Here is a 27,047-nt window from a genome sequence, read left to right on the forward strand (position 1 = left end):
AGGGCATCTGTCATATGACAGAAATATGTTGATAAACTGTTAATATATCTTTTCACTACACAACTCTAGGTCTCAGGTTTGATCCTGAGCCTGGGTCAGCGTTTCCCTGTGTCCATAAGGGTTTTCTTTAGTTTCCTTGCACCTCCCAAAATCATGCCAGGAAGTGGATTGGCTATGCTAAACTGCCCCTCGGTGTGGTGCCCTATGATAGACTGGTGTCACATTCAAGGTGTACTCTTGTATGGCACTCAGTGTACATCATATTCAGTGCTCCACCAAGACAAAGGATAAAGCTGGTACTGAAGATTAATAAATGAATATCTGATAGTGCGCCCTCTAGTGATGATTACAAGCCATAATTCTGCATCAACTTGAAGCAGTCTATATAAAAATGAGAAACTCTCAAAACAAACTTATACCTTACTTAAAAAATGTGCCTTCCAAATGAATGTTCACCATTTGTTTTGTCTATGCAGTCTTCAGTAAAGTCCAGAAGTTAATTTATTTTCCATAACAAGAGCAATACAGGCATCAATAAAAATTATTAAAAAGTGAAAAGAAAAAAATCTGAATTATGTGAATAAATAATAATAATAATAATAATAATAATAATAATTACTATTATTATTATTATTATTATTATTATTATTATTATTATTATTATTATTATTATTAATAAAACCTCCTGTAGTGCTTTAGACATGAGCATATATCCAAGAAGAAAGTGCTTGTTTTTGTCTTGATATGCAGCCTCCCATATCTGTGCCATGATGGTAGCAACATATACTCAGATGTCAGGTCATCTAAAATACTAAAGAAGAAGAAGAAAAAAGAACATAATCTGTTTATTATTTTTTTTGCTAATAAACACATTTTTCTGGATGTATTATTCCACATGACGTCACAACAATATTCACTTTCAGGAACTCTTATTAACACTATATATGAGCATACTGTAAATTTCCTTTTGGGATGAATAAAGTATCTATCTATCTATCTATCTATCTATCTATCTATCTATCTATCTATCTATCTATCTATCTATCTATCTATCTAGTGAGTGGATGTAATAAATGAGGATATGAAGCTAGTGGGTGCAAGTGTTGAGGATGCAGAAGATATCGATAGATGGAGAGAGATGATTCGCTGTGGTGATCCCTGAAGGGAAAAGCCGAAAGAAGAAGAAGAAGAAGATGAGCATATTGAGTATAGAGACTTGTCTTCTAACTTTGGTCATGTCCATTTTTCAAATATTGTAAAAACTGCAAATTGTAGTCATAAAAATATGAAATATATGATCATACAGTATCTTACATATCATACACACACCAAGCATTTTAACACCTGCACATCTACTCATTCACGCAATTACCTAATCAGTCCATCATGTGGCAGTAGTGCAATGCATAAAATCATGCAAATAGGTTCCAGTTCATCATTTATATTTCTGGCATTTGGCAGACACCCTTGTCCAATTTATTATTTATAAATACAATTTATTTCATTTTTTAAACAACTGAGGGTTAGGGGCCGTGCAAAAACAAAAATCCGAGGCTGCAGAAGGACCAACTGACCAAAACTGGACAGTTGAGGACTGGGAGAGATGAATTTCAATTTCTGTTGAGGCACACAGATGGTTGGGTCAGAATTTGGCACCAACAGCATGAATCCATGGACCTAAACTGCCTTATGCCAACATTCCAGGCTGGTGGAGGTGCTGTAATCGTTTAGGGAACATTTTCTTGGCACACTATGGGCCTGTTAATACCAATTAACCATTGTTTGAATGCCACAACATATTTGAGTATTGATGCTGACCATGTGCATCTCCTTTGTTTTATAATGGCTACTTCCAGCATGATAATGTTCAAATCATTTCAATTCAATTTTATTGCTATAGCGCTATTAATAACGGACATTGTCTCAAAGCACCTTTACAGAACATAGGAAATACAGTACAAAAGCTCAAGATTAATATTAGACTTAGATTTAAAAAGAATTTGTATTAATTCCTAATCCCTAATGAGCAAGCCTGGTGTGACTCAGGTGCCTTGTCACAAAGCAAACCTCTCCTCAGACTGATTTCATGAGCATGACAATTAGTTCAGTGTTCTTCAGTGGCCTTCCCAGACACTGAAGCTGAATCCAGTGGAACACCTTTGGGATGTGATAGAACAGGAGTATTCACAGCATGAAAGTGCACCTGAAAAATCCGCAGGAATTGCATGATGCAGTCATGTCAACATGGACCAGAATCGTTTCCAATCTAATCTTGTGGAATAAATACAATAAAGAATTGAGGCAAAGGAAGGCCCTACCCATAATGAGAACAGCGTTTGTAATAAAATGCATGGTTTATATGGCACACATGACTCATTGCTTCATAAACCCAACTATATATAATATACCCAATTAACTAAAACAGAAACAAACCATGTAAACCATATATTCTTCTTAGAATCACTGTTTCATCTACTCAGGACAACCTTCGTTCACAAAATCAAACAATTTCATTTCTAAGTGAATCAAATCTAAGTCAAATATAAGGATATTACAGAGGGATTTATCAATGTGTAATAGCATGTAGTGTTTTCTTGGTTACAGAAATAAATGACTGACAATGAGGAAAGCCTTTCTCATGGGTGCATCTTTAGAAGGAAATCAATATTTTAATTCTTACACCATCCAAACATTAGAGTTTTGGTTTTATTAAGTATGTTTCATTAGGGGAAAAAGCCATGAATGAATGAATGAATGAAGAAAGAAAGAAAGAAAGAAAGCAAGAGAATAAAGAAAGAAAGAAAGAGAATAAATAAATAAATAAATAAATAAATAAATAAATACTACCAGGAATGTTAATAAAAAACTGCTGAAGACTGTAATATATATTATGTAATAAATCTTTTTAATATGTAACCTGAAAAGATTATGAAAGAAACCAGCTTAATTTGGCAGTTACTGACCAACAGAGAATTGCACTGAAAATTAGACCTTGTTGAAAAAGAATCAGTTTTACATTAAAGTCTTAAATTAATCGTTGAAGTAAGTAAACAGATCAACTTTAGACGCTGCTTTGCTCGCCTATTTAACACACCGAAACTGTACAGAAATCTGTAACAGATTGCCTGTAAGTATTCCACACTGTATATCACATGGAGCAAATTTAAAATGAATGACCTTACTCATAGGGGGTATGGTGGCTTAGGGGTCATCCTCCCTGTGCTTGGGGGTACACTGTTTTTTGGTTTTTTTTTACCCCCAGTCCAAAGACATGTGTTGTAGGCTGACATTGTAGGCTGACAGGCTAAATTGTGTGTAGTGTGTGAATGGGTGTATGAACGTTTGAGTGATTGCTCTCTGTGGTACTTGTCCCCTGAAAGGTTCAGGGCACCATCTAAGGTTAAGGGAACATTGATGATCACATTTTAGTTGTTGAAATAACTGCTGAAAAATCCAGTTTGGTCAGATCGTGATCCACCTGCCAAAGCACAGGCCAAGCTGGTCAAACAGGTAGACCACCTTTAACAACAGGTAGACATCTAGGGTTTTTTAAAAATGCTTCTAACTTTTTTTTCCCCCCACAATCACAATTTAGTGATAAAAACACTGGAAAATAACAAGGTCAGTGGGTGAAGGTGGGCTTATTGAACAGTTTGCTCATCTCAGTGTTTGGGAAGCTGGCAACTTTTCAGATCAAACTTTTCAGCAGGACAGAATTAAGCCGAATAAAAATATCATTTATATATACAACTCTGGAAAAAAAAATAAGAGACCACTGCAAAATAATCAGTTTCTTGTGTTTTTTTTTTCTTACAGGTGCATGTATTGGTGAGATGAACAGTTTTGTTTCATTTTTTTGTGAATTGCTGACAATATTTCTCCTAAATTCAAAATATAACTATTGTTATTTAGAGTGTATATTTAAAGGAAATGACAACAAATCAAAATAACCCACGATCATGCAGTATTTGCAGAGCTTTAATAACTCACATAAAACAAAATGCAAATAATTTGTAAACAAATTGTGTTAATGCTTTGGCTAAATAATATTAAGAAATCAGTATTTGGTGGAATAACCCCGATTTGCATGCTCCATGCTCTCCACCAGTCTTTCACATTGCTGTTGGGGAACTTTATACCACTCTTTTTGCAAAAAAGCAAACATTGCTTGATGGTTTGTGAATATATATATACTGATTTAATTAAATTATAACCGGACTTTTCTAGCTTTAAAAATGCAGCATAGTTGGAGTAAAACTGGTTAATCTGGCAACACTGCAACGACTGCGCACGGCTCGCAGGTTCCAGCAGCCATTACACACACACACACACACACACTTTAGTGAAATATCCACCGCATATGGACGTAAACAAACCTGACATCTAGAGTAGTTGCCATGTTTATTTCTCCATCCATATTAGTGTACTAAGTAGTACTAAGGCCAGTGATTACGTCACTGATGGTCACCTTCTGCCTGGGGCAGCATACGGTTGTACATGCAGCGGGGTCCTAATTATTTATAACCCATGTTTCGTCACAATCATAACACAGTATTTATAATACCTCCAGGATTATTATATTATTTATTTATGTATTTATTGATTTTTACTCCGAATACAATAATTCGAGATCAATAAAAACAATCTAAAATATAGGTCTCGGTGAAAACAGTCCACGCGTTTCCATGGCAATGGTCACTTCCGGTCTAGACCCACCTTAGTTTCTGGGTGTTTTTTTTTCTCCCCCACTAACTAAATTATTCATACAAAAACGATGGTGCGTCTACTATTATCCGGAGCACTGTGTTGTTTAATAAATGATGAGGGTGATATAGTTTTGTGTCCCTGAATATATTTTTAAGATTAATGAGAAAAATCTGGCATCATTGATGACCAGCATAACTGGGATTTTTTTTTTATCGTTGTTGCAAGGCGCATGCGCGTTTTAGATCAAATGATACTGTAATCCTTTAGACTGAAGAAGTGGAGTGTGTGTGTGTGTGTTTATATCTTGGTGGGGACCAATTACAGGAATATCTGAGAGTTTTGATCTTGTGGAGACATCTGACCGATCTCCACACCTTTTTTTTTACAGCCTTTGTTTCAAGAGCCCAAAGATTTCCTTAAGGTTATTGAGGTTAGGGTTACGTTTTGGTGTGGGAACAGCATCAAAAAGTACATGGCAAGTCCACATAAAGGTAGTAAGACAAGTGTGTGTGTGTGTGTGTGAGAGAGAGAGAGGAATCATCTTACTGATGTGATGTTTTTGCATCTCCCTCCCAGAACAATCAATACATTTAGAGCTGTAGTTGTCTCTTCATCTTTAAGGTGGTTTTGCACATCGTGTTAAGGTGGTTTTTGCACGTCACGGCTTTCTCCTTACAGTGTGCAGACTGTAAAAACTAAAAAAAAAAATACAAATTTGAGTCAGAATTCGGCTTTGCAAGAAACATTTCCACATGGATGCAGCTTTCCAAAACATGTACATGGTTTTGGGCTATAAGATCATGATGAACACATTTCATTCAGCAGAATTTCCATCTATTTTGCAAAAGATCAGTATCTACTTTGTTTTCCTCCGGGTGTTTGCTTGCTCGTCTGCTTTTCAGATGATGCCAACTTGAGGGAATACCTTAAATCTCTCTGGTGAGGATTTGGTTGCTCCTCCTCAGTCTCCGTGGCCTGGCCATGTGAGCTGTGTGCATTAGTGATGTCCTGGGATTTGAAGGGAGAGAGCTTGCCCTGACTGGGGAAGCCACTTTGCACAACTCAGCTTCAAGATTTTGCAGATCCAGGGAGCCTGAATCAGTCAGCCATATACTTTTTTTTGTTTTAAACAAGAATTATGTCAGGAAATGTTCGATCAAGCTCTGCTTTATGTAATCAATAATTTCCTAATGGAATTTTTATGGGATTTAATAGAGAAAGGAAAGGTCTGTATGGGTTCTTGGTTGTGCTTGAAGTGGATGCTCATCATGGACTGACTCTCTTGGCTTATCCTGATTCTGGTAAGTGGCGTTTAGATTGTATTAAGCCGAAACATGTATAGTAAAAATGATATTGTCGTTCTATTGCTAGGAGCTGATCCTAAGCAATCTTGTAAAGCCATGGTTCTGTATAGTTAAGAGGTCAGTGAAGCATAGGCAATGCATACATGATTTAATTTATTATTTACAGTGGTAAAAAAATCACAACCCAATCACATTATCATTCAGTTATTGTATTTATTAATACATTTGTGAATGTTATAGATAATGAAATCCATAACAAGTAAAACAAATGATGTATAATAATAAATGATAATCAGATGAATGTTGAACAGATTTAAATAATGAGCCTGATATTTGAGAAGTAAAATTCTATCTATCTATCTATCTATCTATCTATCTATCTATCTATCTATCTATCTATCTATCTATCTATCTATCTATCTATCTATCTATCTATCTATCTATCTATCTATCTATCTATCTATCTATCTATCTATCTATCTATCTATCTATCTATCTATCTATTGTACAGTTGAAGAAGCCCCTGATTGCCTAAAGATTAAGAACCCTTGCTTCCGAAATATCAAGCATGAAGGGATATGTGATATAATAAGTATAGAGAAATCATTATAGATGACAGAACGGTTCAAATGTAGAAATAGATTGTATGGAAGAAGGAAAATGATTTACTTCAATGATTAATTGGATCATAGTATAAGTATACATGATAATTTGGATTAGACTTATCTACTGGATAAATTGACATGGGATCAATCTAACAAACAGCTTCTAACTCGAGTAATCATGTCCACATGCTGTTCTGCCTGAAGATTATTTACTGAAAGAAATGTATTTCTAATATGTGATACACATTGCATGACATAATGTTTTGTTTTTGTTCATTTATTTCAGTTAGCCTTTTTTTCTAGTTAATAAACCACCCACACTAATGATTTTGCGACCAGCCTTAGATAATGCTATTAAAGACCCTATATGTCTAAGTGATATTAGCAAAATATTAGCAAAAGTGATTAGCAAATGAATGAAAGCTAAACCAAACGCTTGCATCTAGCCCTTTATTAAAGTCCAAAGGCATGTTGTAGGGTGATTGGCATCTCTACATTAATGAGAGTGTGTAAGTGTGTGAGATTGTGCTCTGTGATGGGTTGGAGTCCCCTGCATTGTGCCACGAAGTTCTCTAGGTTAGGCTCCAGGCTTCCTGAGACCCTATGTGTTACAGAAAATGGATGTATACCTATGAGAGCCTACAGACACTACAGCCTACAAGCACATGCTTTTGAACTCCGGGATGGGAAACCGGAGTACCTGGATGATGGGGAAGAACATGCAAACTCTGCACACACACAGGGTGGAGCAGGGATCAATATATATATACACTTGAGGTCATAGGTTTATTACTCCTTGCTGAATATGCAAACTGTTAATAATTGAAAAGAAATTAGTGGGACCTTATAAATTGCAGTTTGATTTTGCATTTAGTTCTGGCCTAAATAAACAGATGTTTCCACAATGCTCAAGATTCTTCGTACTGTATATGTTACCTGGATGATCAATGACTGTTTTTATGTTTTGTGATAGTCACTGGTTTGTCCTGAGCAGTTAAACTGCCCATTGTTCTTCAGGAAAAAAAACCTACCGCTCAGGACAACTGAGAAACTCGTATTCAACTAACACAAAACCTGCAAACATTCACTGATGCTCAACAAGGCAACCCGATACATTAAGAGCGAGGGGCGTGTAAACTTTTAAACAGGATGATCGGTGTAAATTGTTATTATTTTGTGTTTGGGGAAACATGTAAATCTTACGAAGCTTTTGAAGGTCTGTCCTAAATGAACATAATAATAATAAGTTACACTGATCATCCTGCTCAAACTTTTAATGCTAGTCTTATGAAGGGTAAAAGTGTGTAGTGATTGTGATTGTGATTGCAGTGCACTTGTATGGACAGATGATGGCATTGTTAGAAAGAGAAGAACAATGGAGGGGATTACAGTTCAGCTTTATGTCCTCTATACGTCTTTTGTCTTTCATTCAGTATATGTTCAATACAGACTCTCATAAAAAGCTGCCACAGAGCCTCTGAGACACAAAACATTTCACACAGATGCTTAACTTGGACTGGATTCTGTATCACTTCAGGTAAATGTAAATGTTTCTGTGATGCAGAATATTTTTCTGAGCCTCATGCATTTATAAATAACCCAAAGCAAAGAAGAAAGCTGTGTATGTTCAATTCTTTGTGTAGATACATGCACTGATATCTATCAGACTGACATAAGTTTTCTATTTTGCTATTGATACGCCTCAACAAAGTATAACCAATAAAACCTTTAGACTTACTTTGAGACTTTCATATTTACATTTGCAGCATTTGCGATACAGAGTAACATACAGAAATGCTTTGTGTTCTCCATCCAAAACACATCCTCATGCTAGTACAGATTAACTCAGGGTCTAAGCATACCAAGCTAAAATGCTGTTAGTGAAGAGTTAGTACAAACTTATATCATTCTTCTATCATTCGTGTTTCTATCACTCTGTTCGATTCAATCTTAACAGATCATACATATACAGTTACAATCTTTCCTTCCTCTCTCATGACTCATAAGACCGTTAAAGACTGTCTAGCAGTTTTTCCATTAAGATGAATGCGGTTGCAAATGGAAACTGGACGACATTCAGTTACTATTCACTAATTCATGTTATTTGTTAAATATTGATGATGCACTGTAAGGACCATACATTTTGCTCTTTCTGCAAATATGAGATGAGTTCCTCTGGAAATGCTCTGTTGCTTAGTGGTCAAAAGCGGGAGGATAAAAACAAGGATAAAGACAATGTTTTATTATTACTTAGGTCGACAAATATTGACAGATCAGGAATAACATTATGACCACCTGTCTAATATTGTGTTGGGCCCCCTTTTTGCTGCCGAAACAGCCCTGACCTGACATGCACTGTGTATTCTGACACCTTTCTATCAGAACCAGCATTAACTTCTTCAGCAATTTGAGCAACAGTAGCTCGTCTGTTGGATCAGATCTTTTGTTAGATACTGACCACTGCAGACCGGGAACACCCCACAAGAGCTGCAGTTTTGGAGATGCTCTGATCCAGTCGTCTAGCCATCACAATTTGGCCCTTGTTAAACTCGCTCAAATCCTTACGCCTGCCCATTTTTCCTGCTTCTAACACATCAACTTTGAGGACAAAGTGTTCCCTTGCTGCCTAATATATCCCACCCACTAACAGGTGCCATGATGAGGAGATAATCAGTGTTATTCACGTCACCTGTCAGTGGTCATAATGTTATGGCTGATCAGTGTATGTACTTTTTTAATACATGATATTGTTTCCAAATAACGCCCACTACACTATCACACAAGATATTTTCAAGAAAAACTCATCCATTCATTCAGCAACAAAGTTGAATAAAGAATAGAAAATATATGCAAGACATTGACGCAAGAATGATTCTTCATCATGCTTGAAATAACAATTTAATGTTACAGATTTGCTTCCATCAAAGAATCCTCCAATTACAGATGTTTGCCAGTCTAGCTGGCAGTTTGATGCTTCCTGAAGCACCTCCTTACAATCAAGTTAAGCTACTCCCACAACACCTTAATCACTGAGATCTGGTGACTGCACTGGCCAGTCCAGACGGATTTACAGACATTATAGACAGACATTCCAGCTGACTGCTTCTTCCCTAAATAGGTTTTGCATCATTTGGAGCAATGTTTTGGGTCATTGTCTGTTTTAGAATGAAACTGACTCCAATTAAACGCTGTCCACTGGGAATGGCATGACGTTGAAAAACAGAGGGATGACCTTTCTTGTTCATGATTTCTTTTCACCCTGTATAAATTTCCCACTTTAACACCAACACACACCCAGACCATCATATTTCTCTCACTGTGCTAGTATCAAAGCACTCGTCCAGCACCGTAAAAATGTTCTTTTCTGTGATCCAAATACCTCACACTTAGATTTGACAAGGAGTCTCCTCTCTTTAATGTTGAAGTTGAGACTAGTTTTTAGTGCACAACTTAATGAAATTGCTAGCTGAGGATCTGTGAGCTTGTTTCTCAAAGTAGAGATTATAATATATTTATTGTCTTGTATAGTTGTACAGCCGTTCTCTTCTGTTTCTATCCTGGTTAGAGCCAGTTTGTGGGAGTAGTACACAACGTCTGAGATATCTTCAGTTTCTGGTCAGTTTCTCACATAGTTTTCATTTTTCAATACTGACAAGTTTCAGAAAAAAAATAAAAAAAATAAAAAAATAGCCCATGAAGGCCAGTTATTTTGCTTGGTTTCTTACTTATGTACTTACTTACTCACACACACACACACACACACACACACACACACACACACAGAACGATCAACATTAAAACCACTGACATGAATAACATTGATTATCTCATTACAATGGCACCTGTCAAGGTGTGGGATATATTAGGCATCAAGTAAACAGTCAGTTCTTAAAGATATGTTGGAAGCAGGAAAAATGGGCAAATGTAAGGATTTGAGCAACTCTTGACAGTGGTCAAATTGTAATGGCTGGACGACTGGGTCAGAGTTTCTCCAAAACAGCAGGTCTTGTGGGGTATTCCCAGTATGCTGTGGTTAGTATCTATCAAAAGCTTATTGATGTGTGTGTGGAGTGAAGGCTAGCCTGTTTGGTTTGATCCCACAGAAGAACCTCTGAAGCCCAAACTGCTGAAAAGTTAATGCTGGCTATAATACTATGATAAGGTGTCAGAACACACAGTGCATCACATCTTGCTGTGTATGGGGCTGAGTAGCAATGTCCAACACCAAAGAGCTGGGAAGAGGTGGCACCAGAATGCACTATGGGAAAGAGACAAGCTGGAAGAGGCAGTATTTAGGACTTAAATGATCGGCTGCTAACATCTTAGTGCCAGATACCACAACACACCTTCAGAGGTTGGCTGGAGTTCATGCCTCAATACGTACATATAGATACATGCATGTGCACACACACACACACACAAGATTCAAAACACCCAGAAAACTTTCTGTAACCAAGATTAACCTTTATCAAAGTGATGGAAAAGCCAAGGTGTGGAGAAAGAAAGGTTCTGCTTATGATCCAAAACACACAAGTTTATCTGTTAAGCACGGTGGAGGTGGTGTCATGGCTCGGGCTCGCATGGCTGCGATATATATATATATATATATATATATATATATATATATATATATAAATAAACATCCATTTTCTATACCCGCTTTATTCCTAATTAGGGGTCAGGGGGATCTGGGCGAAAGGCAGGGGTACACCCTGGACAGGTCACCAGTCCATCACAGGGCCACGTATATATACACAGACAAACCACACACACTCACTCACTCCTTTGGGCAATTTAGAATGACCAATCAACCTAATGTACATGTTTTTGGACTGTGGGAGGAAACCAGAGTACCCGGAGTAAATATATAATAAATATATATATATATATATATATATATATATATATATATATATATATATATATATATGTGTGTGTGTGTGTGTGTGTGTACTGTATATATACGTACTGTATATATATGTACTGTATATATATTACTGTTGGTAACTTACAGGTTGACTGCTATAGTTCATATAATTTATAAATATTTATAAACCAGTATTTTTGCAACTTTGACAAGCGTATTAAAATGCATTATTTTACCTGATGATAAAATATGAAGTTATAAAAGAAAAGCCCTTTATCCACTGGCGTCTGACGTCACCACGTTCTATAGTAAAGACGGTAAAGACGCTCGCTGCTGTCATGGAGCAGCAACAAACCCCGCCTCCTGCACCTCGATTGGTTCCTAGTCTGCAACCACGTGCAAAGATAAGAACAGAGAGCCAATCATAGCGCAGGAGGCGAAGTTTACTTGAATACGGGTGGAAAGAAATAACGCAGCAGAGACAGTTCCCCGACTTTTTCCTGGTGAGTAGTTCACTTGCTTCTGGCGCGATGATCTCATTAACGAGCGAAATGAATTTAAAGTTTTCATTTCAATCCGATAATAGAAGCGTTGGAATTAAGCGTTAAGGTAAACAATGCATTTAAAAGGTGAAGTGGGTTATGGATTATGGATGTTGCTTAACGCAGTTGTCCTGAAATGTGCCTAGTAATGAGCGAGCATGCTAAACTTGGTCTACTTTTTTGTTTTTTTGTTTTTTTGGATGGAAATACTGCACTTCTTGCTATTTGTCAGGGCGAGATGGACGTTTCGGAAGAGCAATTAAAAATACCAGGGGGTCATTTGCGTGTATTGTATGTTTCCTAGTGATGTTCAGTACGTGTCATTTCACTGAATCGGCTCCTTTGAAGTGAATCGAACTGCATGTTCGGTTCTTTTGATTCACCGACGCGGTGTCTTTTTAATTCCACATTAGGAACATAAAGATATTGGATGAAATCAAAGGGTCAGAAGAAGTAAACAATTTAAAAGCCTCAGTATTTGTTGGTGTACTATTCAAAATGAAGACACAAGCAAAAAAAAAAGTAGTTACTATTAAAACAAAAACTATATAAATACACCAAGACATGCAGATGATCTACTAAAGTATATGCAGAGAGCAATGGACACACTGTCTCAGTGCACTGCAGAAACGAAGGTGTATGACAGTACTAGGTCAATGTAGTTCTATTAATTATTAAGATGATTAAATATGCAATAATAATTCGAACGTAAATTTCCAAATGTCTATTTTTTTTAAATTAGCAACTTTGTCTCGCAACTCTAGAGTTTGGGGCTCCACCATGTGTGCACATAGTTTGCATGTTCTCCCCATTCTTGAGGGCTTCCTTCAGGTACTCCAGTTTCCTCCCCGGTCCAAAGACATGCCTTGTATGCTGATTGGCATCTCTAAATTGTCCATAGTGTGTGAATGGGGGTGTGTGTGTGTGTGTGTGTGTGAGATCCACAGGTACCCTGTAACGGTTTGGCACTCTGCCCACTGTTGCCCTGAGTACCTTTGGATAGACTCCAGGTTAAGTGGCAGAAAATACATAGATGGAGGAAACTTATTCTAAACAAATATGACCGTATAGATGGCAACAGTTTCCACATTTAAGAGTGTAGTTTTGGGATTTCTATAAAGTGTCTATGCTTTGCTTCCTATCTGAAAGTGAAAAACTTTAGTCTTTGTCTTCCTATAAAAATGGCTGTTTTTGGAGGGCGATCAGCAGTTTTAGAGTTGAATTACCAAGCTGAAATATCAGCATTACCATAAATTTTGACACGACAGGAACACAGGTAATGAAATTTTATTATTATTATTTAACACATTGGTGAAGCAGGTCGGGTTTGCCACCTCACAGCTCCAAGGTCCTCAGCTCAGCTTATTGTCTGTGCATGTTCTCCCTGCATATGTGTAAAACTCTCTAAAACACGTAACCTTTTGTAAATCTGCAATGGTGCCCTGCAACGGACTGGCTGGGATAGATTCCCAATTTATTACAAACCTGTTCAGGATAATGTGGGTCCTGTGAATGCAAAAAATGAATCCTTTCTTATTTAGGTGGGAAGTTCTCACTGCAACTGTTTTGCTGCATTGCTGTAGGTAATAGAGGGATCTGAAATTATTATCAGATGATCTGGTTCCTATTGAACACGTGACAGGACAGTGTTATTGCATCATAAGTGTCATTCGTTCAGTACTCCACTTCAGGCCATGCGACACTCATTTTTAATGTCAGGAGCGTCACATTCTACTGTCAAACACTTTTATTCCTTAATTTGTCTTGGATGGATCTGCACACTTTTTTCCATGTGCTGTAGCCATCTCTGCAGCTCAACATGCTTGTGTAAGCTACCATGCTGTCCCTTTACTTTTTTGCTATCTATTTATATGGCTAAGCATGAATTTCTCTTTGTGTAATAACAGCTAGCCTAGCTAACCCTATATCACACACTCCTTAACTGCGTCCTTGATAGCCGCTGCTCTACAAGTCAGACACTGCAATAATTAAAGAAGAACACAACCCGAGAAAACTAAGTTAAATAAAATGCAGCTTTTCCGAAACATCGAATCGTTTGTGCTTCCGAATCGATTTGGAACTGACTCATTAAAAGAGCCGTTCAAAAGAACCATTTTGTTCCAGATTCAGCTATTTCTAAAAAGTACTGTAAGGCTTGAAATAATGTAGTTGCACCTTTTCCTGTTGCAAAATGTGCAAGTGTTTGCGGTGCTCTGGCAGTTATGCAACTATTTTCTAAAATACCTTTTTTCTGAAAACAACATGCCTTTAAATGAAATGCATACCTAAATAATATATACACATTTTTCTTTTTTTGCTTTGAAGTCCTTTAACTCATCTTCTGTTAGGAGATAATCCATAAGACGAATAAAACTTTTGCTAAGTAATTTTTTTCCCTAGTTCTCTTATCAGTGCACAGTGTTAAGGCAAACATGGAGCGTATATGCATTTCTTACTTATACTGCATGCTTGTTCTTTCTTAAGATTTGCATACAGCACAAATTAATGTTTTACCCTATGGGTTGCCTCGCCATGTAGAAACAAAAAGGACATTCATTTTCAATATTTCTAACTAGAAAGGATGTAGATCGGACTCTTGCTGTTACAGTGTAGCCATATACAAAGAGTTGTTTGTTTTGCGTTCTATGAATTTGGTGCAAGCTATCTGGAATGCATCTAAAAATAGGCTTGCTTTGAGTAAATGTATGTATTAATTGATTCTTTTCAAGAATTTGTTTGCTTAAGTTCTGGTGCACTTGGTGTTGTGAACAATCACCGGTGGACAAACGTACTGAGAATGAATACTCAAGTGAAAGTTATAGATAATAACTTACTCTTGAATTTTCCTTCCTAACATCCTCTATACACCAAACAGGCATAACATTGAGTGGTGAGAGGTGAAGTGATTAACACTGATTATCTCCTCATCATGGCCCCTGTTAGTGGGTGGGATATATTAGGCAGCAAGTGAACATTTTATCCTCAAAGTTGATGTGTTAGAAGCAGGAGAAACGGGCAAGCGTAAGGATTTGAGCGAGTTTGACCAAATTGTGATGGCTAGATGACTGGATCAGAGCATCTCCAAAACTGCAGCTCTTGTGGGGTGTTCCCGGTCTGCAGTGGTCAGTATCTATCAAAAGTGGTCCAAGAAAGGAACAGTGGTGAAACGGTGACAGGGTCATGGGCGGCCAAGGCTCATTGATGCACGTTGGGAGTGAAGGCTGACCCGTGTGATCCGATCCAACAGACGAGCTACTGTTGCTCATATTTCTGAAGAAGTTAATGCTGGTTCTGATAGAAAGGTGTCAGAATACACAGTGCAGGATGGGTCAGGGCTGTTTTGGCAGCAAAATGGGGACCAACACAATATTAGGCAGGTGGTCATAATGTTATGCTTTGTCTGTGTATATAGCATGTTAGGACAATATATTAGTGTATATAAATAAGGCTGGACATTCTTAAGCACCTATGTTGCTAGTGGTATAATAATATGTGGGTGGAAACCAGACATCACTTGAAAAGAGGCGCAGGATGACCAGAAAGCAACAGAAACAACGGAGAATATTAAGCAATTAATTTCCGCCACCTCTGTTCTTACAGCTCACACACCCAAGGTGCACAGAGATGTGTGTCTGAAATTTGCATATCAGCATTTTTGAGCGCTATCACTATGAACTGAGGCGTAAAACCAGATCCACAACATAAACTGATTCTAGTGTTGCTTCATTATCATATTTTATTTGCAGCCAAAGCTGATGGAGAGAGCACTGGCTTCACTTAATCATATTTTTTTTCCTCCACACTATTTTATTTACCAGACGTGAAAGATCCAAAGATGTAAAATTACATTTGGTCTTCAGAGTTAAGAAGAGACACTAACTGAGTAGCTTTTTCTGGACTTGCTTGATGATGAACTGAATATTAAACATAAATAAATAAATAGTGTGCATATACAGCTTTACTGCTAAACTTACTTTTTATTATAAAATGTTTTAATATTTTATATTAATAATAATAGTAGGATTTCATTTTAAAAAATAAAAGCACAACAGACAAGAATGTGTGTGATTTTTTTAAGATTTCAGCACAGTCACTGTAATCACTTTTGCCCAATATACACTGTATGGAAATTATTGATAAAGCAGTGAGGATTTGGCGACTTCCTTCTACACTGGGACACCGCGTGGTGTTTTCTCTTTCCGATGGTGGAGGTTTCGTATGTTGGCTTGAGGGGAAAAAAAAATAAAACGCGTGTTGAAATGTGTGCATCAGTTGCATGTGACTGAATTAAACAAAAATACCAGAATTTAGTTTTTATACATCCAGCATGATTAGAGCATTTATGTCCATGATCAAACACCAAGTTTAGACGCATTATCACTGAACTATTTTGCCATGCATGTTTTAATTGGTTCAATTTTAATACTATAGTACAGGAGTTCCCATTAGCTCATTAGAATATCCTTGTGAGATTTCACAATGTAAACGCTTTACAGAAATATTATATGAACTGATCACACTCACTCCATCATTCAATCTATAATTAATTAGTTGCAATTAAATCACGTTTTGTTGCGAAACGCGTTATTTTTTTTTTCTTAAAACTGACTTATTTTTCAGTGTTCTTTAAGTTTGATAGGTTTTTGTGTTTGCTAGGGATGATAATTTGGCATTATAACCAACTTGAGTTTGTCTGTTTCTGTTGTTTGCAGTCATTATTTTCTTATAATCATGCACGAAACAGCTGATATAGCATCTGGTGACGGTGAAATGTATTTGGGCTTCAATTCGCGGTGATTTTTCTATTTTAGTCAATGTAGGAATAGCAGGTTTTGGCTGATATTCAGACAGTAATGCAGTTCCAGCTATGAAGCAGTGCAACATAATGTAATCTGTATGACATTCATTGAAAGGTTCTTTTTAATAAATGCACCAAATTTATTTATTTAACCCTTGACTGGTTTAATCCCGGGTAAGCAAATGCTGACAGAATGCTCAACAATGTGACATCTTTTTATTTTTATTTTTTTGCAAGTGCACAGACCAGCTGAACAGGTTTGTAATGCAGAAGAGATGCACCTCGGGAGCGCTGCGAGCTCGATAGAGACGAGGAGGGCGCGAAAGCAGCCGCTTGCATGGAGTGAACTATTTGCTTTTCGTCTTACTGTTACTGATCAAGTGACTGATGAGCAGGATGAATGGATTTTGTGGTGTTATTCAGCGTGTAAGCCTGGTGTCATGTGTGAGCTGAGGCTCTGTGTGTGCAGATTATCTGAGTCTTCTGTCATTAGAAACATTTGCAGAAATGTATAAACCTCTAGGGCAGTGCAAGAGCAAGTCAAGTAAGGGTTCAATTTGCTCCCATATTGAGTGCTGGGATTGGACAAATATTTCCTTGAAATGCTGAACAGCAAAAGATCGGATTAGACATACTTCCTGTTGACATTTTTTGAGAGTATTGCATCTATGGTGGGATATATTAGGCAGCAAGTGAATATTTTGTCCTCAAAGTTGATGTGTTAGAAGCAGGAAAAATGGGCAAGCGTAAGGATTTGAGCGAGTTTGACGAAGGGCCAAATTGTGATGGCTAGACGACTGGATTGGAGAATCTCCAAAACTGCAGATCTTTTGGGGTGTTCCCGGTCTGCAGTGGTCAGTATCGATCAAAAGTATCCTTTAAATCCTGTAAGATGCAAGGTGGGGCTCATGGAGGGCCGTAGACGCAGGTGGTCATAATGTTACGCCTGATCGGTGTATCATAATCCAACAGACGAAATCCGGGGGTATGGTGGTATTTACTTTGAAAAAACACCTTTTCGTTTAAGCCCCGCCCACTTACAGATACACAGACAAATACTTGGTGATACAAATAATAGTGATTGGGATACTTCTAATCTATAGTAAAGGAAAAACAAATCACCAGACCAGTGGTGATAATTAGATGATCTACTTTTAGCTCCATTGATTGACCAGAGCATCATGATAAAAAGTCTTTATCTTATAAGTCACAAAGAGACCTGTTGCTTTATTTACATTCTGCTTCATAAGCAGTGTTTATGTATGTTTATCTGTTTAACAGTTTCCTCATTTTACCTCATTTTTTTCTTCTTTCTTCCTCACATTCCCTTATACTTACCATCTAAGCATAAATAAGAAACTGTAAAATTCTTAATGCTATATTCTTATATGAACAATAGCCTCCATAGTTTACATCTTAATGCATTTTATTGCATTTTTTATTTTATGAGGTATATTTTATTGTACTTTATAGTGTTTATTGTGTGTACTCGACCATAAAGCTCTCTCTTTTTTTTTTTTATTGTTTATTATTACAATTTGTTTAGTCCTTTTTCTTAAAGCTGACCCTCAGAGCTTGGCACCAAAATTCCTATGTACCCGTACTGTCTGTCCTCTTGACTTGACTTGACTTGGATAATGAAATGGGAATAGGAAGCATAAGTGCACAAAGTTAAACAAAATTTCGTAACACATTAAACTGGGAGCAGTATTTTATATGGGTGCCATTTACTCCGCCTGGTCAGGTGGGAGTCGAGGGTTTTGACAATCCTGCCTGTTGAAGCAAGATCGTGAATTTGTGAAATGTATGAAATGAGAAAGCTTACATGCCTCCTAAGCAGTGATTTGAAACTAGGTGAGATGGTAGCTTGATAATCAGATGTAGCCATGCTGTTTTAATGATCCTCATATGATAACAATCTGCTTACCAATGGCTCCGGGCGCTTGATGATTTAAACACACATATTTTGGCATATTTTTAGACTGATTGCAAGGGAACAAGACTAAGATGTGCACGCTGGGAGCAGATCCAAACCACAAATTAGTTTCGATATTAGTTTGTGCTGTGTGATTTTTGTTTAAAGAGGTTGCTTTAAAACTGATGCTGCGGTGTACTAGAACAGCACTGTGTAGTGTCCTGGACTCTGCTTATCAGGTTGATTTTGTCTGTGAATATTTCATTTGCTAGTAAAGTAAACTTATTTTCTCATTCCAGTCGCATGATTTCAGAATTCAAATTATTTTCAAGATTTTCAAGAAGTTGCATGATGGCTTAAAGTCTACAGTTGACCAGTTGCTTCAAGATTTTCACACGTGTGTGTGTGATATTTTCTGCTGAAATTTGTGCTGCAGCTTGCAGTTTTTTGTGCTTTTTGTTGCTGAAAATTAAGTCGACGAAATTACAAGCACACGATATTTCTTTTAAACTAAGGCACGTATGCAGTTACTTTATAAGATGGCTGTGCTCGTGTTCGACGCACGTGATGGCTATGGCTGAATGTTCTAACTGCAAAATCCTAGTTAGTAGGCACTATCTGGGGTATTTATTGTCCTGTGATTTTATGGTATATTTATCTGACACTTTATATAGTCCTGGAGTGCCGTGTCCTGCTGCATTCTGTACTGCACAATGGTCCTGAAGATATAACTCTTTGTTCCAATATGCACGAGTTATATAGAGGAATGACTATAAAAACCCACTTAACATGATTTCTTTTTAGCTATTGGGGTAAATTCTTGTTAGTGAGTCACCATCCTCAAAATGATTAATATTTTTCATTTTATTTTCATATTTCATTTTAAATTGTGCTTTAATTCGCATACATTTTGTAAAAGTTTGTTTGCACTGAAATTGAATTGCTGATTCTGTGTCTTGCTTGTCTTTTCTTGGTGTAGGTAGTTGAGGTTATTGCCATCCAGCCTGATGGAGCATGTCCAAGGGACCTGGAAAACCCTGAGTAATGGGTTTGGATTCAGAGACTCAGTATTTGAGGATACCTGCATGTCTCCTACTATAACCAAAAGCTTTCCATATCGCAGACGCTCATCGGATGATGAAAAAATCACAAACCCGTCCAAAGCCAACACGATTCGTGTTTTTCTGCCAAATCAGCAGCGCACTGTGGTTAGTAGGAGTATAAACTACCTAACAACCTGGAATCTAAACCTATCAACATTTTACTGTGGCATTTAGCAATTCTGTGTGTTAATTATTTATAGTTTTCTGTCTGTCTGTGTAGTTATGTAGTTTCTTCATCAAAACTAATTGTCTGACCTGGTTCTAGCCTTTATGCCTGGCCTATCTGATTTGGTGTGCTTTTGGATTTTTTCAGGTGAATGTACGACCAGGCATGACCCTGCATAGCTGCCTCATCAAAGCCCTTAAAGTTCGAGGCCTCCAGCCTGAGTGCTGTGCCGTGTTCAGGCTTCATCCCGACCAGCCTAGAAAGTACTCTAGACATTTTTTCCAATTTTAATATATACCATTTGGACATATATTCGTATAATATCATTTAACACAGAATCTAGCCTATACTGAAAAGGGATTTTGCCTTTTTATCAACTTCACTGTTTATTATTATTATTTCACAGTCTTTCTCAGGTATTCGTTTAAAGGAGAACTTCTGAGAAAAATTCACACACATTTTCCAACTAACCCAAGTGTATTTAGTCAGCCGAGACAAATTTGGTGTCGAAAATCCGATGTCTTCATTTTGCTGTAGCGCAAAGCACTCTCATTTAAAACTGCTGTGAAATGCGCCTTGCTAAAACGCTGAATCATGATGTCTTTGAGATTCTGTAATTGATATTCACAGACAGAGATGTCAGGTTTGATTTAGCAGAAGTCGCTTAGTAGAAAAAAGCCAGACTCTTTAGTTAGCTTGCTAAATAACTGGCTTGTTTTCAATAGTCTCTGAGCCGTAGAGTAAACAGTCTGAACGCTGAAGAATCGGAGCAGAGCGGCCTCCAGTCCCCTGTTTAGGTTTTAGCTAGATATTTAACATTAGCCAGCTAGTGGGCTTTGATGGTTTTGTGTGGACCTCAAAATCCTGCAGAATGAGTTACTCTGTGCCACCGGGGGTCAGTTCAGAGCACTGAAAGATCAGAATAGAGTACACACTGCTAACATGCGAGCTATCCGATTACATCTTACTAAATGACCAAGCCATTTGTGTCTTTCTTAACTTGATCTTCATCAGATACCAAAGGCGCTTCGGTATTTGCCTTCTCCTGTGTACATATGAAGAGAGATTTTAGTTTCTTTTAACTAGTATTCAGTAAATATGACACTCCTGTTGATGTGCAGAATAAATACTCTTAATGCTGTGTGTAATAAATACAACCAGAAATATTTACATGGCTTCAAAGTGTATACTTCAGTAGGAGATCAGCACTGAAACCTACAAAGTGAAACTTTTTATCATCCTCATCGCTTACAGCTTTTTGGTGTACAAGTTGGGCTTCATATTTTGAGTAGTGAGGCATGTTGGGTTAGAAGATCTGAATCTGATTGGTGCCCGCCCTCATAGTCAACGTTAGATTGTGAAGTTTGTTTATATTGTTTGTGATGTTTATAGATTCAAGGGCGTTGTACCATGCTTGGTAGCGTATTTTTACAGCAAAGATTTTGGGTTAAATCATCTATAATTACTTTCTATTCACCTAGACTAGACTACAAGGCAAAACCTAATGGTGTTTTCACTACCAAGAGGAAGATTGTGTCATTATTCACTAAACGATTCCTAGGTAGTATTGTAGTTTTCATTAATAGTAAATGCATTTGAAAGTGTTTGTGCTAGTCATGTGTGTAATAGTAGAAAGTCATTGTGGGCTTATGTTGCTATTTTGAAGACCCCCCCCCCCAAATTTTCAGATTTTTTTGAACTATTTGGTAAGTAAAACTTGTATAAAAAGTCTGTTTTCTCCATGATTTCAGCAAAAAATCCCGTATGGACTGGAACACTGATGCTACCTCACTCATCGGGGAAGAGCTGCTGGTGGAAGTCTTGGATCACGTACCGCTCACGACGCACAATTTTGTGAGTTTTCACAAGTTACAGTGTTGTCAGAGAATGACCTCGCTGAAGTCTCATTGAGCAACCGGACATGTTTGTCACCGTAAACAGGTACGAAAGACGTTTCTGAAGCTGGCCTTCTGCGACATTTGCCAGAAGTTTCTTTTACATGGCTTTCGATGTCAGACGTGTGGATACAAATTCCATGAGCACTGCAGCACCAAAGTCCCCACCATGTGTGTTGACTGGAGCAACATTCGACAGCTCCTGTAAGTTTGAGTTAAGTCCTTTTTATTTTACTGTCCAGATAGGAGAAATTTTTGATCAAAATTCGATGCAAGTTGCTGAGTGTTTTTCAGTGACCTTAACAGTAAACATTTTAAAATTTTATTTTCACCTTGTATTTAGTCATTTTTTGCCTTCAGATTCAGTGAGAACATTTTGAGCATGATGGATGTTTAGGAATTGTAGTTGCTGTGGGTCATATTGCTTTGCCTGCATACCTTTTTATTATTATTTTTTTGTTTAAAAAAAAAACAGGAAAGTTTCAGAAATAGAAAGAAGGTAAAGGTAATCTAAAGAAAGATCTTGATCCCCCAAGCTGATTAAATTGGCCATTATAATTAACCATACAGCTCTGTGGTGGCTGGTGGTTATTGAAAAATGGGGAAGGACAGGTACCTGTTATTGAAGTGTACATATCTCTGTGTTCTGTTTTATCTGTTTCATCTGTTGGTCTGGCCTCCTGTTTAATTCTCAGACTCTTCTCATAAGTAAGAGCATGAAATCAGGTCAACAAAAGTAGTAGTGTCTTCCCACTAAGCTGCTAACCAGCATGTTCAGTTTCACTGAAGAATGCACTGATCGAAAGATATCTATAAATGCAAATGAAAAAAACAAATGCACGTGTATTAAACATAAATGTATGCTTTCAGTGCCATTTACCAATAACCTTTGCTAATAAAAGGCAGACTAGTTGTGTAAAACAGTTGACATGACCAAATAAAGCTTTACATAAAAAAGATCGAGTTTGCAGATCCAAACACGCTGTTTGTTTGACTGCTGCTGATGTTGTGTGAGATAAGTTTTAATGTCAGTTAAGTTCATGTGTGTGTCCAGGAAGGACTAGTGCAAACACTGTGATACAGCCTTTATTTTTGTCATATTCATTACATGACAGTCAAATTTTGGAAGCTGGGGTCAGAGCACAGGGTCAGTGTTAAGGATCTTGCTCAAGGGCCCAGCATTGGCAGCTTCCACTGTCCTTCCAGTCAACCACTCAGAGTCTTAACAACTGAGGTTACCACCGCTCCTTTACCCTCAGAGACATCTGGGTTGGTCCCAAAATGACCTGTTGTCCAAATAGCATAATCATTCCTTCTGTTAATGCACTGTGTACTTGCTGAATATGTGAGTCTAACATAGAAGCCCATAGTAGCCAGGCTTCACCAGATTCTTATTTGTGCCACCTCTGAGACTTTAAAGGAAATTTTTCACTGTTGACTTACAAGAACAAAATTTCCCTGAGTTATATTACCAAGTGCGATGAGTAATATAAATAAGTTGCCTCATTTTAATGAATTTTACACAAGGCCAAGCTTCCCATGTAGTTTTGAAGCAGTCGTCTCTACTGCAGGCTGCACTTTATATTTACACATGCCACAATATCACATACATTCATATTATTAGGAAAAGAAGCTGCTGGGAATGTGGAGATGTATATTTTATTATAAATGTCAGCGTGGAAAAACAAATGCTGTTTGAATAGGGCTGTCGACTCTTGTCATATGTTCCTATTACATATTTCAGGAGTTTACTAAAAAATAGATGTGGATGGAGGATGTGTAAACCGATGGCTGTGAAGTATAAAAATTCTTTTTGAAAAAAACTTTCTTTCTTTAAGAAAAGTAAATGCATTCATTGCACTTGACTTGCAGTTCGTAGTCCTTTGCCGCCAGTTCACACTGGGAGTTTTGCATAAAGTGTTGGCTATGTACTTATCAGACATTCTGTGGAAACACGTATCAATGAAAACACAATGGATTATTCTTTAGATAAGTACCACTGAGCACTCTCCCGGTAATGTCTAGTTCTCCTGTACTCATCTTCAAATGTAAAACATTGTTTTATTGTTTGGATGCTGCAAATACAGATGATTGAGGAATTTCCACTGGAAGCCAGCACTTTTGTGGCCCTGATAGTGAGATGAATAGCAGTGACATTGATAGTTTAATATCAGAAGTCTCTGTTGGGGTCTGGTGTTGGTTTAATAGGAACCAGAAGATTTCTAATGAACATCCTTAGAAGAATCTGATGGAAACCATTTAGACAATTCTGATTAGGATCCATTTGATGGCAGACCTTGCTGATTTTTCTAATGGATTGTAGGAGGGGTGTGGCAGTATAATATATATATATATATATATATATATATATATAATATATATATATATATATATATATATAATAGAGGAGAAGTTGACCACAATTTACTATTATAGCAAACAAAGGATGCTTATGGCTCAATAATACCATTTACATGGTGTTTCATAAAATAAATGAATAATATACATTAAAATTGAAATTCTATTGTTGCTTGAAACACTTCGGAAGTACGAGTTTGTCTTTTGGTATTGTGACACCACATTTATGCACTGAAGTGATTCTGGATTCAAGATGGCTGCCACTACTCATTTCAGCTTTGTGATGTCCTTTTATAAGTCTTAGAATCCACTCAGTAAAGACTATTTAAGACACTGAACAACTCAACATGGTTTGTGTGCTGACATGCGAGTTGAAATAATGGTGTGAGCTGTAGGCTTCAGGTAACTTAGCATTAAATATCCAAGTGCAAATGTGAAAAGAAAGCATAAGACATGTCTTAGCTGGTTGATTGCATTATTACTGGTAAAGGGGGAAATGTATACACTAATTTTGGATGAACTATTCTTTTAAGTTCTTGCATTGCTGAAGCATTACGTCATACTATCATATTCCTAATTCAAATCAATACCAAGTGTTTTTATTCATATTAAATAAGTGTTGCTTTACCAATTCAAGTTGTCAAAGTATTATCAAGTGCATAAATGGCATACACTACACTAATGCTCTGGCTCATCTTCCTCACCCAGTTTGTTTCCCACACCTGGAGAAAGTGGAGCTCCATCTCTACCACCTCTTTCATCTCGGAGGATGCGAGACTCTTTATCCCGACTTCCTGCCAGGTCAGTCCTCTGAGGCTGTTTGAAAGCATTAAATAATTAAAGCCTGATTTTACCCTTTGTTCTGATATCGTAAGATTTCTAAACTGAAGTAAAGACTACGGTCTTTGTCATGATGAGGTACGGTCTCATACTCTGAAGTCCATTTGAGGAAGTTTAGACAAAAGCTTACTGAAGCTGAATTCCCCTGGAATAAGTGGTCATGTGACTTTGGCTATGGAAATAATGTCAGACACATCAAGCAGAGTTCCTGCGAAACGCATGCTAACACTGACAAATGAGTAACACAGTAAAATGTCCCTCCTGGAATGACTAGGTAATGCCAGCTAAAATTGGTCCATCACGTCATGTCTGTGAGAATGCTGGCCCGTTGCACATGTACCGTCTCTTAATGATGATGATGGGATCAAGAAAGAGCTTTACATTAATGTGGAGGATTTCTAATCATTTATAGTCAGAAGCTTAAAAGCTTTTATTGTGACTGACATAGAGATAATGTGCAACCCAGAAGGCATAGTGAAAGAATCCAAAGAAAAATGTTCTTTCTTGGCATAGTGATGTTGACAAGAGAAAGAAATTGACCATATTTTCCCATTTAGCCCAAGTTTATTCAATCAGCCGAGATAATTTGAGTGTCTGGTATTTGCTTCTGTAGTTTTTGCTTTGGAACTAGAAGGTTAATTCAGTTAACAAATAATGGAGGTCTAGCTCACCAGAAATCTTCTCTATTAACATTACGGTCAAACCATTCAGCCCTTAAGCTTCCCAGGGTCCAGAGGATGAACTTGATTGATCGCTTCACTCAATACACTTTATTAAAAGGATTTTCTGTACTTCAGTATCGTCATTTAAAGCATGAATATGAAGATTTGTACAAGTATGTATAGAAAAGCTTCCTGTAGTCACATTGTCTAAAAACTAATGAACAAACATTGAACACTAGTTGATGTTCCTTTTTTGGTTAGCTGAAATTTCACAGGAGCGTGTCTTTTCCAAACTGGCCCGAGCCTTTTACGAAAGGCATCACGTTGTTGCAATAGCTTTAGCACTAATGCATTAGCATCAATCAGAGGGATCTAATCAGTCTTTACATCAAGAATTCCACTTTGCAAAGCTACATTTAATGCATGGTCATTCTGATTTTCCGCTACAGTGCTTTTGAGGCTCGTGTTTATAGCCGTCTCATCACTACTAAACGTGTAGTCTGTGTAACTGTATCAACAACAAACAATACACTCTGTTTACTGTCCTGTTGCAGGATTATTTTTAGGAAGTAGGCCTACATGCAGTCGTTATATTTGAATGAAGACCCAAAATCTGATCTTTTTTTTTTTTTTAGCGCTTATCACAGACACTCTACACCTCACGCCTTTAACTACATTGCGCCCTTGCCACCCTCCAGCGGTTCTCTCTCCCAGAAACAGCGCTCCACGTCCACACCCAACGTCCACATGGTCAGCAGCCAGCCTGCGGGCGGGGCTTCATACGAGGTGAGGAGTCCAAATCCGATTTCACGCGAGTTTTCTTTTTTTCTTTATTTTGCTCCTATACTCACACGAGGGCTCTATTTAAGTGTAGGCACAAGCATGGTTTAGTGGTGTACCAGGGATATACTTAGATTTAGGAGGTGCAGGAGCTCAAGGCCCATCTTGGGTAGGAAGAGTTACGTCTTCTCAACATTGATATCATGGAAATGTGATGTTGGATCAATCTCTTTATTTAAGTGCTAAGGTCATAGTTTGACTAATTACAGCTGTGTGGCCAGACCGTAAGAATTCCCTATTTCTTGTTAGTCAGTTTCAGCATTAAGTATATATCTGAGACTAAATGTAAGCAGACTAGGAAACATTTCAGGGCCAAATGTTGACAGTTTCTGGTAGGATCTGATATCTAAAGGCATAAACTATTATTTTTTATTAAGTAATGGAACCACTGCGTCCACTAAGCTACCAGTATTGTGGATGTCCCCTCTCAGCCTTCTCACAGACT

At 37.4% G+C, this 27,047-nt stretch overlaps 1 protein-coding gene across 1 annotated transcript in view; it reads left to right on the plus strand.

Annotated features, from left to right (window-relative positions):
* Positions 1 to 11,896: 11,896 nt before the first annotated feature.
* raf1b (Raf-1 proto-oncogene, serine/threonine kinase b) overlaps positions 11,897 to 27,047 on the plus strand; it is a 36,447-nt gene continuing 21,296 nt past the window's right edge. The window contains exons 1-7 of the mRNA XM_058373143.1: positions 11,897 to 11,986; positions 19,718 to 19,946; positions 20,155 to 20,270; positions 21,759 to 21,861; positions 21,949 to 22,106; positions 24,969 to 25,061; positions 26,398 to 26,548. Coding sequence (XP_058229126.1) covers positions 19,746 to 19,946; positions 20,155 to 20,270; positions 21,759 to 21,861; positions 21,949 to 22,106; positions 24,969 to 25,061; positions 26,398 to 26,548 — 822 coding nt within the window. The 5' untranslated portion in view covers positions 11,897 to 11,986; positions 19,718 to 19,745. The remainder of the gene's footprint in view (positions 11,987 to 19,717; positions 19,947 to 20,154; positions 20,271 to 21,758; positions 21,862 to 21,948; positions 22,107 to 24,968; positions 25,062 to 26,397; positions 26,549 to 27,047) is intronic.

This window comes from Hemibagrus wyckioides, linkage group LG21, assembly GCF_019097595.1.
Source record: "Hemibagrus wyckioides isolate EC202008001 linkage group LG21, SWU_Hwy_1.0, whole genome shotgun sequence".
Classification (NCBI taxonomy): domain Eukaryota; kingdom Metazoa; phylum Chordata; class Actinopteri; order Siluriformes; family Bagridae; genus Hemibagrus; species Hemibagrus wyckioides.